We start from the raw sequence: 14197 nt of genomic DNA on the forward strand, positions 1-14197 counted from the left end.
TTTCCCCCCACTCACATATATATACATATACATACCTTTTTTTTAATCTACACTACCATAACATAACCAATATTAAGTTAAAGTAATATAAGAATGCTAACTAAATCTGATCCGACTACCTATCCCCATCCCCTCATAAAATAAAATAACCAATCCATACTATATAATAATATATACAATACAAATATAAAAATACAAATACATAACCTAAATGCAAATATATACATAAACTATATACACCAAAAACCAAACTATACATCTACAAAACACATGACATCCTACACTAGATTAACCCATCACCCACACAACCACCCACCTTGACATGGGTCAGAGTCCATAGTCCATGGATATCCAGTCCAGTCCATAACTGACCCATGCCAGCCCCTCCAAACATCCACCAACCCACCAATTCCCCCACCCAACCTAATCTATACCCAAACCAACTATACAAATACAATTTCACAACACAACATAACATCATATACAAATACTAAACAATACAACCCATCTTAGGCCCAAGTTCGGTCGCCTGTAAGCCCTTTAGGCAATACATATTCTGAAAACAAAACAAAAAGACTAGGGTGTACATGCATAGCCCACCACCAGGAAGAAGGATGGCAATCCTGATGTTACTTTTTTAAACTCTCTCCACTAACTTTTCCCTTCGACTCACCCTACTGTTATCCCTTCAACAAACTGACCCTGCACTCACCCTCTCTCTGTCCCTATATTGCTATCCCTAACCAGAAACAGGGTTACTCTACCCAAGAGGTCTAGTACCTAGGGCACATCAAATGAAAAACCTCTCCACAGGAGAGAAGCCCTGCTGATACCAAGACTGCCATACTCCAAAGACCTGATCTTCCCGAGGTCACCGGTGATGTTCCTACAGACCTCCACCTCGGAGAGGACTTTCCGCTGTGTAGATACTAGACACCGTGCGTTCCACGTTTAGTACCTAACCACTAAACTGACTACAAATAAAGTGCCCCGGTCTCGGCCACCCAGTGTCCTGAATGCCCCATAAGCCCACTCCGGATAGGTAAGGCCAGCAAGGTGACTCCAGCCAATGGAAGCGCCCACCCGGTTATAGACCCCTATATTAAAAGAACAATGGAGCAGGAAGTGGTCCATGCTTTCCAGCGTGTCCCCGCACTCTTCTCGCAGACATGCCCAGTCATCAGAGCTCCTACACTTCAAATTGTCCTTTACATATAGCTTCCCCTGAAAGCAGCGCCAGGCCAAGTTTCAAAACTTCTGGGGGATCCTTTTCATGTTTAAAAGGTACAACCCCACCCTCAGATCCTGACCTGGGCAGTCCCTGAGCGCCAGAGCCAACAGAACCCGTTTGTCAAGGAACTGCCTTGACTGGGTCCTGATCTCCCTCACTCTCAGACCCCACCGACGTATCGCCTTCAGAGTCGGGGTAGCATAAGCCGGAAGATATCCGTGTGGCGTAAGAAGGTCCTTCACTTGCCCTCCTCTCTCCCATTCCTGGAAGAAAGGCCGAAACCATTCCCTGCAGGAGAGTACCCATGGAGGAGCCCTCTCTGACCAGAGGTTTGCAATGTTGGCTTTCAAGAAGGTGTTTGTTAAGAACACCACAGGGTTTACCATAGATAAACCCCCTAGTCTCCTCGTGCGGTACGTAACCTCCCTCTTGACTAGGTTCCTCCTGTTCCCCCATAACAGTTGGAAAAACAGGCTGTAGATCCTAGTGTAGTAAGCCTCTGGCAAGATACATACACTGCCGCGGATAGATAAACATGGGGAGCAGGTACGATTTGATCAGGTGTACCCCTTCCCTGAGGGTCATAGACCAGCCCTTCCACTGGTCCACTTTCTGAGTGGCATCCTGGAGCTTACATCCCAGTTTTTGGTGGGATAATCACCCTGACCGAATGTGATGCCCAAAACTTTTGCTGACTCTTGGAGCCCTGGAAGGGTGTCCGGGAGATCAAACGTGGGATTTCCCCCTCCCAGCCAGAGACTCTCACACTTATCCCGGTTGATCTTAGACCCGGATGCCTCCGAGTAGCGGTCCACTTCCGACATCACCACATTGACCTCCTCTCTCAAGGACACAAAAATGGTGACATCATCAGCGTACGCCACCACTCTCTGGGGGACATCCAGCTCCGCCAGACTCATCCCGACTCCCGCCAACGGCCCGCAATCTACCCTCCGGACGAAGGGATCGATTGCGAACACGTATAAAAGCGGGCTCAAAGGATAACCCAGACAGACTCCGGACCCCACCTCAAAAGAGCGGCCAGACCACCCGTCCACAAGCGGGAAACTCTCTGCCCCTGCATACAAGATCTTAAGCCAATTAACAAAAGTACTCGGTAAGCCATATCTCAGGAGGACAGACCAGAGGTACTCATCGTTCACCCGATCAAATGCTTTGGTCTGATCCAAGGACAGCAAGTACCCCTTCCAGAGACCTGCCCTACTCCGCTCCACTGCCTCCCTGACACTAAGGACAGCACTTAAGGTGCTTCGGCCTGGAACAGAGCAGTGCTGGGCCTCCGAAAGGAGCCGGGGTGCAAACTTCACCAGCCGATTAAACAGTATCTTGGCCAGAAGTTTCCTGTCCGTATTGAGAAGAGCTATGGGTCTCCAATTCTCAATATGGCACGGATCTTTACCCTTTGACAGGAGAATCAGGGCAGACCTCCTCATTGACTTCAGCAGAGTGCCCAAGGAGAGACACTCATTGAATACCTCAGTCAAGAGGGGAGCTAAAGACTCCTTAAAGGTCCTGTACCACTCGGATGTTACAGGACCCGAAATCCCTCTCAAAAACCAAAGATGCGTGCCTATCGTACTGACACCTCATCAGCAAGGATTTCACTCTGGAGATATCCTCTCGGCTACCTCCAGTCGAGACGAAAAGCTCGAGTTTCCTCCTCAGACCCTGATACAAGCGGTACCTGTTCAGGGACCTGAGGCTCGAGAGCTGGCGGAAGAACCCCGCAACCCGCTTCTTGAATATCTCCCACCACTCCAGCTTATTACTACAAAGATCTAGTAAAGGTACCTGACTCTGAAGAAAATCCTCAAAGGACTGTCTCACCTCCGCTTCCTCCAGGAGGGATGAATTCAGCTTCCAGTAACCTTTACCCATCCGGGGGGTCTCTGAAACATTCAGGGAAAACAAAATCATACAGTGATCGGAGAATTCCACCTCAACCACGGACACTGCGGAAGAGACGGCTTCCTCCTTTAAATAAAACCTATCTATCCTAGACCTGCGACTACCTTGATGATAGGTGAAACCTGCGTGGCCCGAGGGGCTCCGGATGTGGGCGTCCTCTAGGCGAGCTTCTCTAGCTATGCTAATCAGTGCCACACTATCGCAAGTCAGCGGACCATTGGAGCCTCTCCTATCTTGGGACCTCGTGACATTATTGAAGTCCCCTCCAAAGATCACCTGCCGACTCGTAATAAGAAAGGGCTTAATCCTCATAAAGAGATCTTTACGGCCCTGCTTAGTTTGCGGGGCGTAGATGTTAATGAACCGGAGCTCTTGTCCCTTCATGAGGACATCTAAGATCAGGCACCTCCCCATTTCTAACTCAATAACCCATCTGCATTCAACTGGAGCGGTAAAAAGGACCACCACCGCACTATGCGGCTCAGCCGCAAGAGACCAGTGGGATGGACCGCGCCTCCACTCTCTTCTGGCTTTTACCAGAGAGGCTAGATCTGACAACCTGGTCTCTTGTAAATAGAAAATGTCGGCTTCAACACGGCTGAGAAAATCAAAGGCTGCGAATCTAGCTGTATCCGACTTTATGCTGGCGCAGTTAATAGATGCCAGTGTCAGTGGGGTGAGTGCCGCCATCCTGGGTGATTGAGTTAGATGGCCTCACCCCTTAAACCTTCTTCCTCTCCTTCCCTCCACCCCCATCTGAATCAGAGGAAGACCCTTTACCCCTTTTAGGCTCAGAGACATATCCATCCCAGGATCTTTACCTCCGGCATCTGGTGTTACCTCCACCCCTGAGGAAACTGTCCAGGGGAAGGAGGCTCGGCACCTCCTGGAGGCCGCACTGCCTCCTGACCCTCAAGAGGAGGAGGGGAGGTAGTATCCCAGAGGGCCTCATACCAATTTGAAAGGACGATCAGAGGGTCGGAGACTGAGTTGTTCCTTCTATGGTCTGAGGCTACAACTGAAGAGGAGGATGGCGCCACCTTACTCTTACCCTTTTTCCTCCTCTTCTTTTTCTGGCCACCATTTACTGTCTGCCCCTCCTCCTCCTACTCATCCACAGTTTCGGATTCAGAGGCATGACTGGAGGAAGGAGCATCTTGACCTTCTTCCCCACGCAGTCTCCCCATCTCCTCGTCCAGTTTGGCCTCACCCAAAGCCTCAGAGTTATTCTGACCTCCTTCTGAGCCAGTGTCTGGAGTGGGACCCCGAGCTACCCCTGCCACCTGGGCATTCTCAAGGGCCCTCTCCAACCTGCGCTTCTCCTCTCGCCTCCGCATAGAGGGGGTCTTATGTTTCTCCTTCACTGGCTTTGGTGCCCCCTCTCCTCCACTGGTCCCTTCCCCCGCCGGGGCAACCGTTAGGCTTTCCCCAGCCGGGGCGGTCACAGAGTTAGAGAACGAGCGCGGACACCAGCTGAACGGGTGACCTAAGTCATCACACAAGTTACACCGAATCTGTCCACAGGTAGCCACCAGGTGACCCACCCTACAGCAGAGGGCGCATATCTGCTGAGTGAAATTTGCACTAAAGTGGTTTGGGTCATCACACCTGTGACACAGCTTCGGCTGCCCCTGGTAGAAGATCTGAATCCTGTCGCATCCCAGGAAGGTGGCCGAAGGGATGTGGGTGACCGTGTTCCCTGAACGCCTGAGACGGACGGAAAACGTCCAGGCCCCTGACCATATATTGTGCTCATCAAAGTTCTTCCGGGGGATGTCCGTCACCTCCCCGTACCTGCCCAACCAGGTCATAATGTCATAACAAAAAAGTGACTCGTTACGGGTCAAAACGGTCACTTTCTTTACCATACTCTGGCGAGATACCGCTTTTACAGCGAAATCTCGCCATCCGGGCTCGTTTTTCATCAGCTCATAATTAGACCAAAAGAGATCTAGTCCCTCCGGCCTAACAAAGCTGACATCAAACTCGGAGGAGCCGAAGGGGTGAATCAGGACAAAGATGTCCCTAGCCCTGAAACCCATCTGGAAAAGAACCTCCACCACCTTGCCCCTTTGGGGGCATGCATCTTCGCTTTCCAGACCAGACGGGCCACATTCCTGCGACCTACCTCCTGCCCGGTTGTCTGGAGGGACCATACGGTCTCCCCATTCCTCTCTCGGAATGCTCCCGGACCATGTCTCTCCACCCAAAAAGACAGGTCCATCTCCTTTCCCTCTACCTGGAGTGTCCTTTCTCCTCTCTTCAGTGCCTCCAGGAGGCGCTGTTGCAACTGACCGTCACCAGATGCAGGAGGTAAAGATCCCACTGAACCCCCAGCCGCCACACTTGCATAACTCCTGGTGACGGGGGGGGCAGCCGGAGCAGCCACTACCGCTCCTCCCATCTGCACCACTACCACTCCTCTCATTCACACCACTACCACTCCTCCCATTCACTCCACTACCACTCCTCCCATTCACTCCACTACCACTCCACCCATTCACACCCCTACCACTCCACCCATTCACACCACTACCACGCCTCCCATCTATACCACTACCACTCCTCCCATCTGCACCACTACCACTCCTCCCATCTACACCACTACCACTCCTCCCATCCACATACACCCCTCTCATCCACAGCACTACCACTCCCATCATTCACACTCTTTGTATTTACATTGCTTTCATTTACAGTATATATGGGATCAGCAGCTGCTTCACCCACTACCTCTGGGCTGGCCTGGACGTGTTTTAGCTTGGGCTTCTTGTTCCTTCTTAGGTCACCGGCGGCTGCCGCCACTGACTCCTCCTCTATACGAGACATCACCGTAGATGTCAAATCCCGAGGCTGAGGCTGCCCCTCCGGGCGCACCTCCACCTCTCCTCCTGCCTCTGATGTGCAGGGACTCCCCTCCCTATCAGGGGAGATCCCCGCAGCATCTGCGTCACACACTGCACCCGACCACACAGGCTCAGCAGTAGGTCCCGGCGCCCGGACACTCCCCCCCCCCCTCTCAGGGGAGTGCCCTGCAGAGCTGGTGACATTGCCCACAATACTTGGGGAACCGCTCCCCTTGCACACTGCCGCATAACTATTGCAAACCATTAGCCCGTCCTGCTCTTCCCTACCAGCAGAACGCTTTTTCTTCTTCTTTTTCTTCCTTTTATTCTCCTCAGGGCCCAGGTCCTGGCCAAAACTGAAATTTTCCAGACGGGTGGGTGACTCCTGCATCACTATGGCCCGCAGGAGCCCCCCACCGACCGGGCTGCTCTCACCGCCATCACTGCTGTCACTTTCCTCTGAGGTGGTTGGTAAGGCGACTTGAGCAGGGTTAATATATTCTGCACTTGGGGTGACAGAGGTCTTAGGGGTACACGGGATATCACACACATCCCCCTCACTCTCATCACCCTCACTGCCGCCATCTCCCTCACCACCTTCCTCCATCTTCTCCTCTGTATCAAACAGGCATTCTTCCTCCCCCTGACTATTCTCTTCCTCCTTCACAGGGGTCTGCATGGTTTTATAGCGGTCGTTATTTTTTTACTTTCCCTTAAACATGCCCGCTCCCTCTACGATCTGCATTCGGGCTCTCACCACCTCCTGCTCCTCAGTTCACACACCCTGGCAGCAAACTTAGCCCTCATAGCCTTGGCAGAGTTATCTGTCTGGTAGCGAGCAAACTTCAGATCTTCCCATAACACTTTCAGCTTCTTTCCCAGCTGCTCATATTCGACCAGCTGTGCCTGCATGCGAGAACCAAACGTGGCAAGCGACTCCCTGGGTCCCTTCACCCTCCATTGCTGGGGTTCAATAACAACAGTCCCTAAAGACATAACTGTAATTTTCTTACCGGACGCCTTGCGGTTTCCAGCGACGGACGGGGGAGTGGGCTCCACATTACTGTGGAGCCTGCTGGATCTTCTCACCCCGTACTGAGAATCGTCCGTAGCTCTCTCACTCCCACCCCCGCCGGCCTAGTTGGAAGGGTGGAAGTCTGGGGCTCCATAGCAGGAGGTTTTCCCAAGGAGGCTGCCACCCTCCTGGGAAAAAGGCTGTAGGAAAATCTGCTTCAATCCTCTCTCTCTGGAAAGCCCTGGAAATCAGACACACCAAACAGCTGCTGTGTTCCGCAGGAAGTGCTCTCTGCTGACACCTCTGTCCATGTCAGGAACTGTCCAGAACAGGAGATGTTTGCTATGGGGATTTTCTTCCACTCCGGACAGTTCCTGACACGGACAGAGGTGTCAGCAGAGAGCACTGTGGTCCGACTGGAAAGAACTACACAACTTCCTTTGGAGCATACAGTAGCTTTTTTTTTTACTTTCTGGCACCAGTTGGTTTGAAAACACTTGTACAGGCCCCTCAATGTACAGGCCCCTCAAATCCACTTTAGACCTGAACTATTTCAGAAAAAACATCTGTTTTGAAATTTTCTTAAATAAGTAAAAAAAATTACTGCTAAATTACTAAGCCTTTTTACAACCAAAAAAGTCAAATGATGCAACTATAAAGTATTTACATGCGCAACATTTGGCAGATTTTTAACAATCCCCGCCACCCTTGCTATGTGGGCGGGGTCTATGCCACTTTTACACTTACATCCGCTAGCATGGTAAAGTTTAGGATAACTTTTTATAGTACTTCTCCACAACTTGTCTCTTTGCTGTTGAAGGCTCCTTGCTTTGTGGTGTTGCAGACTCAGGGGTTCCTTAAACAGGGGTGTTTATACTGCCGTTATGTAACAGGTCATGTGACACAGGGCCCTCATTCAACTCACTTTATGACTTTTCATGAATTAGTTGGGTCAGACCTTATTTAGGGGTTGATGGCAAAGGGGGTAAATACATACATGGTATAAATACATATGCACTAACGTTTCAGGTTTTATTTATTTAGTTTTTAAACTAAAAACTAAGATGTTTATTCCTTCCATTAAACAATTTGGACATACTTTATTAACATAGATACATAGTTCATGAGATTGAAAAAAGACCAGAGTCCATCAAGTTCAACCTATATCCCTAATGAGTCCCTACTGAGTTGATCCAGAGGAAGGCAAAAAACCCTCATACTAGAGGTAAAAATTTCTTCCCGACTCCAAATATGGCATCAAAAGAAATCCCTGGATCAACGTTCTGTCCCTATAAATCTAGAATCCATAACCTGTAATGTTATTATTCTCCAAAAATGCATCCAGACCCCTTTTGAACTCTTTTACCGCGTTAACCATGACCACCTCCTCTGGCAGAGAGTTCCATAGTCTCACTGCTCTTACAGTAAAGAACCCCAGTCTGTGCTGGTGTAGAAACCTTCTTTCCTCTAGACGTAGAGGATGCCCCCTTGTTATAGATACAGTCCTGGGTACAAATAGATCATGGGAGAGATCTCTGGAAGGTCTGCTGAGATATTTATACATAGTATAAATTCTAAACTAAATAACCCTAATTCTGATAATCTTTCTGGGTACTGTAGACCTCCCATTCCCCGTATTACCCTGGTTGCCCGTCTTTGAACCCTCTCCAGCTCCACTATATCTTTCTTGTATACTGGTGCCCAGTACTGTACACAGTATTCTATGTGTGGTCTGACTAGTGATTTATACAGCGGTAGAATTATTTCCTTGTCGTGGGCATCTATGCCCCTATTGATGCACCCCATGATTTTATTTGCCTTGGCAGCAGCTGCCCGACACTGGTCACTACAGCTAAGTTTACTGTTTACTAAGACTCCTAAGTCCTTTTCCACGTCAGTCGTCCCAAGTGTTCTCCCATTTAATACATAATCCCAGCACAGATTTTTCCTCCCCATGTGCATTACCTTACATTTATCAGTGTTGAACCTCATCTGCCACTTCCCAGCCCAAACCTCCAACCTATCCAGATCCATTTGTAACAGTGCACTGTCCTCTATGTGTTTACCGCTTTACAGAGTTTAGTATCATCTGCAAAGATTGCTACTTTACTATTCAACCCCTCTACAAGGTCATAAATAAATATATTAAATAGAACAGGACCCAAGACTTACCACTGTGGTACCCCACTAGTAACAGTCACCCAATCAGAATAAGTACCATTAATAACCACCCTCTGTTTCCTATCACTGAGCCAGTTACTTATCCACTTGCACACATTCTCCCCCAGCCCCATCCTTCTCATTTTATGCACCAACCTTTTATGTTCCCCGTATTCCCCATATTACCCGTATCAAATGCTTTGGAAAAATCCAGATATACGACATCCAGCGATTCCCCCTGGTCCAGTCTGAATCTCACCTCCTCATAGAAGCTGATCAGGTTAGTTTGACAGGACCGATCCCTCATAAATCCATGCTGATATGGGGTCATACATTTATTTTTATCAAGATACTCCAAAATAGCATCTATTAGAAAACCCTCAAACAATTTACATACAACCGAGGTTAAACTAACAGGCCTATAGTTCCCGGGGTCACCTTTTGACCCCTTTTTAAATATTGGCACCATATTTGCCATGCGCCAGTCCTGGGGAACAGTCCCTGTCACTATAGAGTCCCTGAGTATTAAAAATAGGGGTCTGTGTATTACATTACTTAATTCCTTTAGAACACGGGGTTGAATGCAATCTGGACCTGGTGATTTGTCTATTTAGATTTTTTGTATGCGGCACTGATGATGCGCCAAGGTGCGAAACACATTGCATGTTGGGAATAAACCTCATTTGCTATTCCTGCTATTAAATGTCTCTCAGCACCCGAAGTATTCCACTCTTTCCTGGAGGATCTTAGTTTTTATCTTAGAGTACCATTAGGGTTTGATTGGGATCTGAGATTGTCGGTAAAACTTAATCCTTTCTTCTCTGTCTTTTGAAGGGTGGTCCCTCTGCTGCCATCATGGAGTGCGGGCTATGGAGGTGGCTGGATGAGAAAAGGGGCTCCAAAAACATGGTCCTTGTGGTGGTTTCGGTAGCTCTTCTCCTGGATAATATGTTATTCACAGTGGTTGGTATGTCCATCTCTCAAAATGTTATTCATGTTCTTTAAAGAGGCATCTCTATCTTAAACACTTATAGCATAGGACTTCTCCATTGAACTGTATGGAGAATCAGTGACATGACAGTCTTCAGACCCCCATTCTCCCGATAGGCGAGTGTCTCTGGGCATATATGGAATCTCCACCTCTCTATTGAAGTGTATGGAGAATGTAAGGAATTGGTCACCAGAACTCCATTATCATGATAAAATAAAAGGTAGGTAGTAATGTTCTAAAAGAGAACTCAAAAGCGTTGCCTGAAATGCCAGACATGTCATAAACTCCCAATGAGAAGAGAAGAACAGTAAGCAGCTACATCTGGCTCAGTTCTGAAAATAACCTCCTATAACCAAACTCAGTGCAATATATCCATCCCATTCATTTCAACAATGGATGGCCACAGGCATTGATGGTTAACAGCAGGATCAGTCTGATTTTGCGATCAGTTGGCTTCATAGATGCTAGATTTGACATTGGATTTGTTTTAGTAACTTTTAATAGATCTAAAATGAAGAGTAATGGTGAAGAAATGGCGCATAAAAGTAAACTTTTACCAATCGGCATCTCCCTGTAGAGGAACCAATGTAATCTACTACAGAAGTATAGTGAGCACAGGAGTGTATATGAAAATACTACTATATATATTGCCAAGGACTGTCAACCATTTATAGATATAGCAGTCACACCCATTTCCTAGGGCTTGAGAGGCAGAACTGTTTCAACCTTTGTTTAAAAAAAATGACCAGGCAGCAGGGCAGGAAAGGACAAAAACCGACAAACCCAAACTTACCCCTCCGCTTGCTTCTGTCTGCCTGGCGGAAGTGCTCCACTGACATCCCCATACAGTCTTCATGGGACTCTGCTGCCAATCACTGGTCTTAGTGGTCACATGCAACAACAAGTACATGTGACTGCTGAGGTGAATGACTGGCTGCAACGGCACTGGGGCAATTTTGCCAGAAAGACTAGGGCAGCTGCAGACCTGGACCCCGAACAAGCAGAGGGGTGAGTATGTTTTTTCTTTTCTTCTGCTCTTCTTTGCTGCCTGGGTTTATTTTCTAAAAGAGTTGAAAGACCCTTTAAAGGGGTACTCCACCCCTAGACATCTTATCCCCTATCCAAAGGCTGTCATGCCCCCTCCCATAGACTTGCATTGAGGGGGCATGACTGTGACATCACGAGCCTCTGGCACTGAACCTGATGCTCTAAACGAACGCTGGGTGCAGCACGAAGATCGCGGGGGTCCCCAGCGGTGGGACTTCTGTGATCAGACATCTTACTTACTATCCTTTGGATGGGGATAACATATCTAGGGGCGGAGTACTACAAACTTTACATAATGGTTGGAGTGGTGCCGAGTCACAGATTTGCACTGAGGCACCAAAGCTTGCTGTTATGCCACTATGGGCACTACTATTATTATGTGCAGGATTGGTAGACTTTGATGCCCCCATGACTTCAGAGAAAAGCTGGTGCTGCTGAGCCTCATAAACCAGACCTTTCTTTATCATGACCTTACAATGTTCACCTTCATATTAAAGGGGTACTCTGTCCCAAGGCATCTTATCCCCTATCCAAAGGATAGGAGATAAGATGTCTGATTGCGGAGGTCCCACTGCTGGGGACCCCTGCGATCTTCCTGCTGCATCCGGCGTTCGTTTAGAGAATCGGGTGCAGCGCAGAGGCTTGTGGCATCACGACCACGCCCCCCCCCCCAATGCAAGTCTATGGGAGGGGGCGTGATGTCACAAGCGGGGCGTGGCTAGTCATCCGGCATGGAGCAAGGTTCGCTTCGTGCACCAGATGTCTGGGGTGCTGCAGCCGAGATCACAGGAGTCCCAGCGGCAGGACCCCCGCTTTCAGACATCTTATCCCCTATCCTTTGGAAAGGGGATAAGATGTCTAGGGGCGGAGTACCCCTTTAATCACATAAAGCTCGTTCACATATTTATATCTAATAAACAATCCTCTCTGTTCAGTTCCTATCATTCCCAGTTTCCTCTACGAGAAAGAACACAAGAACGGAAACACGTTTGTGGCTTCTTTATCTTCTTCCAACTCTTCCTTTACAACCATTTACTCCTTCTACGACAACAACACCATCTCAAGCGGCCTCTCAAATCATCCAGAGATGGCAAACAAGACTAAGGAGGCCCCCCAAAATAGTAGCTGCAACAAAGAATCACATGTCCTACAAAATGAGAATGTGGAAGTCGGTCTTCTGTTTGCATCCAAAGCGATACTCCAACTTCTAGTCAACCCTGTGGTAGGACTCATCACCAACAGGTACGTGGTATGACAGGGCAGGGGACGTAGGACAAGATAGAGCTTCAGAAAGCTGGATATAATTACTCTGCTTAGCCATTCCCGTTTCTTGTTCTAAAGCTCTCCTTATACTCCTAGGGTTGGATATGACTTGCCAATGTTCTGCGGATTTGTTTTGCTGTTCTTATCTACTTTAAGTAAGTATTATGTATTCATCTAGCATATGTCCTTAACTTTATTAACTATTAAAGGGGTACACCACTGGCCAGCCCCCGTCACGCCCCCTCCCATAGACTTGCTTTGAGGGGACGTGGCCCGCAGCACGAAAACAGCGTTAGGAAAATGTACTTCCGAATGCTGGCCAGTGGAGTACCCCTTTAACTTCCTGTCCAAAAGTGGAAATTTTATGATTCGTGAAGATTATGTAATATAATATACAGTAACCCCCCGACCTATGATTGCCCCGACATACGATAATTTCAACATGCGATGGCCTCTCACAGGCCATCGCATGTTGAAGGCAGCATCAACATACGATGCTTTTATATGTCGGGGCCATCGCATAAACGGCTATCTGGCAGCGCTGACTGCTTTAGCTGCCACCGGATAGCTGTTTACGGGTCCCTGTGAGCTCCGGTGACGATCACTTACCTGTCCTCGGGGCTCCGGCGCGTCCTCTTCGGGATCCCCTGCATCGTTGGCCCTCTCCATCGTCGTCATCATGTCGCTGCGCACGCCGTCCCGTCATCCAATAGGAGCGGCGTGCGTAGCGACGTGATGGCGGCAACGGAGAGCGAGGATGCCGGGGAAGCAGAGGCCTTGCCGGAGCGTCGGGGACACCTCGGGGACGCGGCGACAGCGATGGACGGCGACATCCTGGGCAGCGGTGACGGTCCGGAGCGGCGGGGACAGGTGAGTACAACTTCGTCTAACAGGGGTCTACAACCTGCAGACCTCCAGATGTTGCAAAACTACAACACCCAGCATGCCCGGACAGCCGTTGGCTGTCCGGGCATGCTGTGTGTTGTAGTTTTGCAACATCTGGAAGTCCGCAGGTTGTAGACCACTGTCCTATACTTTACATTGCACGGATCCCTCAACATACGATGGTTTCAACAAACGATGGTCCATTTGGAACGGATTACCATCGTATGTTGAGGGACCACTGTATAATGTTATGTTTCTGTGGAGCACTGTATGTATAATGTAACTTCCTAGAGCATCCAATGTCTACTCACCACCACAGGATAGAACATTTTACATTGTCTAAAACATATTTTATTTTGTGAGCCACCTGTTTGCCAACAGTGAATAGCAGCTATAGTGGTCTCCAAACTGCGGATCTCCAGCTGTTGCAAAACTACAACTCCAAGCGTGCACAGAGCGGCAAAATCCCATTTAGGCTAAGTTTCTACTTGGTTTTTTGTCCTGCGTTTTTTGGGATTAAAAAAATGTCAGTGCAATGTCCTACATCTGGCGTTTTTTCATTTGTGTGGAAATTGCATTTTTGGCACCTTTTGGCATTTTTTTTTGGTACCCAAAATTTGTTGGGTAACCAAAAAAAAAAGGATACAGCAGTGATTAAAACATTTTTATTAAACAAAATGTATATATTTTATAACAATTTTTTTTTTATTATTTTTTTAATAAAGTGTGTGTGTGTATGTTTCATTTTTTTTCTCTATTTTTTACATTTTTTTGGTAGTACTACTACTCCCAGCATGGAACAGACTGTTCCATGATGGGAGTAGTACCTG

The 14197-nt window shown here is 48.3% G+C and overlaps 1 protein-coding gene across 1 annotated transcript in view; it reads left to right on the forward strand.

The window, feature by feature from the left end:
- LOC130367985 (chromaffin granule amine transporter-like) overlaps window positions 1-14197 on the forward strand; it is a 66194-nt gene that overhangs the window by 3710 nt on the left and 48287 nt on the right. The window contains exons 2-4 of the mRNA XM_056571114.1: window positions 10016-10148; window positions 12155-12461; window positions 12579-12637. Coding sequence (XP_056427089.1) covers window positions 10037-10148; window positions 12155-12461; window positions 12579-12637 — 478 coding nt within the window. The 5' untranslated portion in view covers window positions 10016-10036. The remainder of the gene's footprint in view (window positions 1-10015; window positions 10149-12154; window positions 12462-12578; window positions 12638-14197) is intronic.

The sequence above is a fragment of the Hyla sarda genome, chromosome 4, assembly GCF_029499605.1.
Source record: "Hyla sarda isolate aHylSar1 chromosome 4, aHylSar1.hap1, whole genome shotgun sequence".
NCBI lineage: Eukaryota > Metazoa > Chordata > Amphibia > Anura > Hylidae > Hyla > Hyla sarda.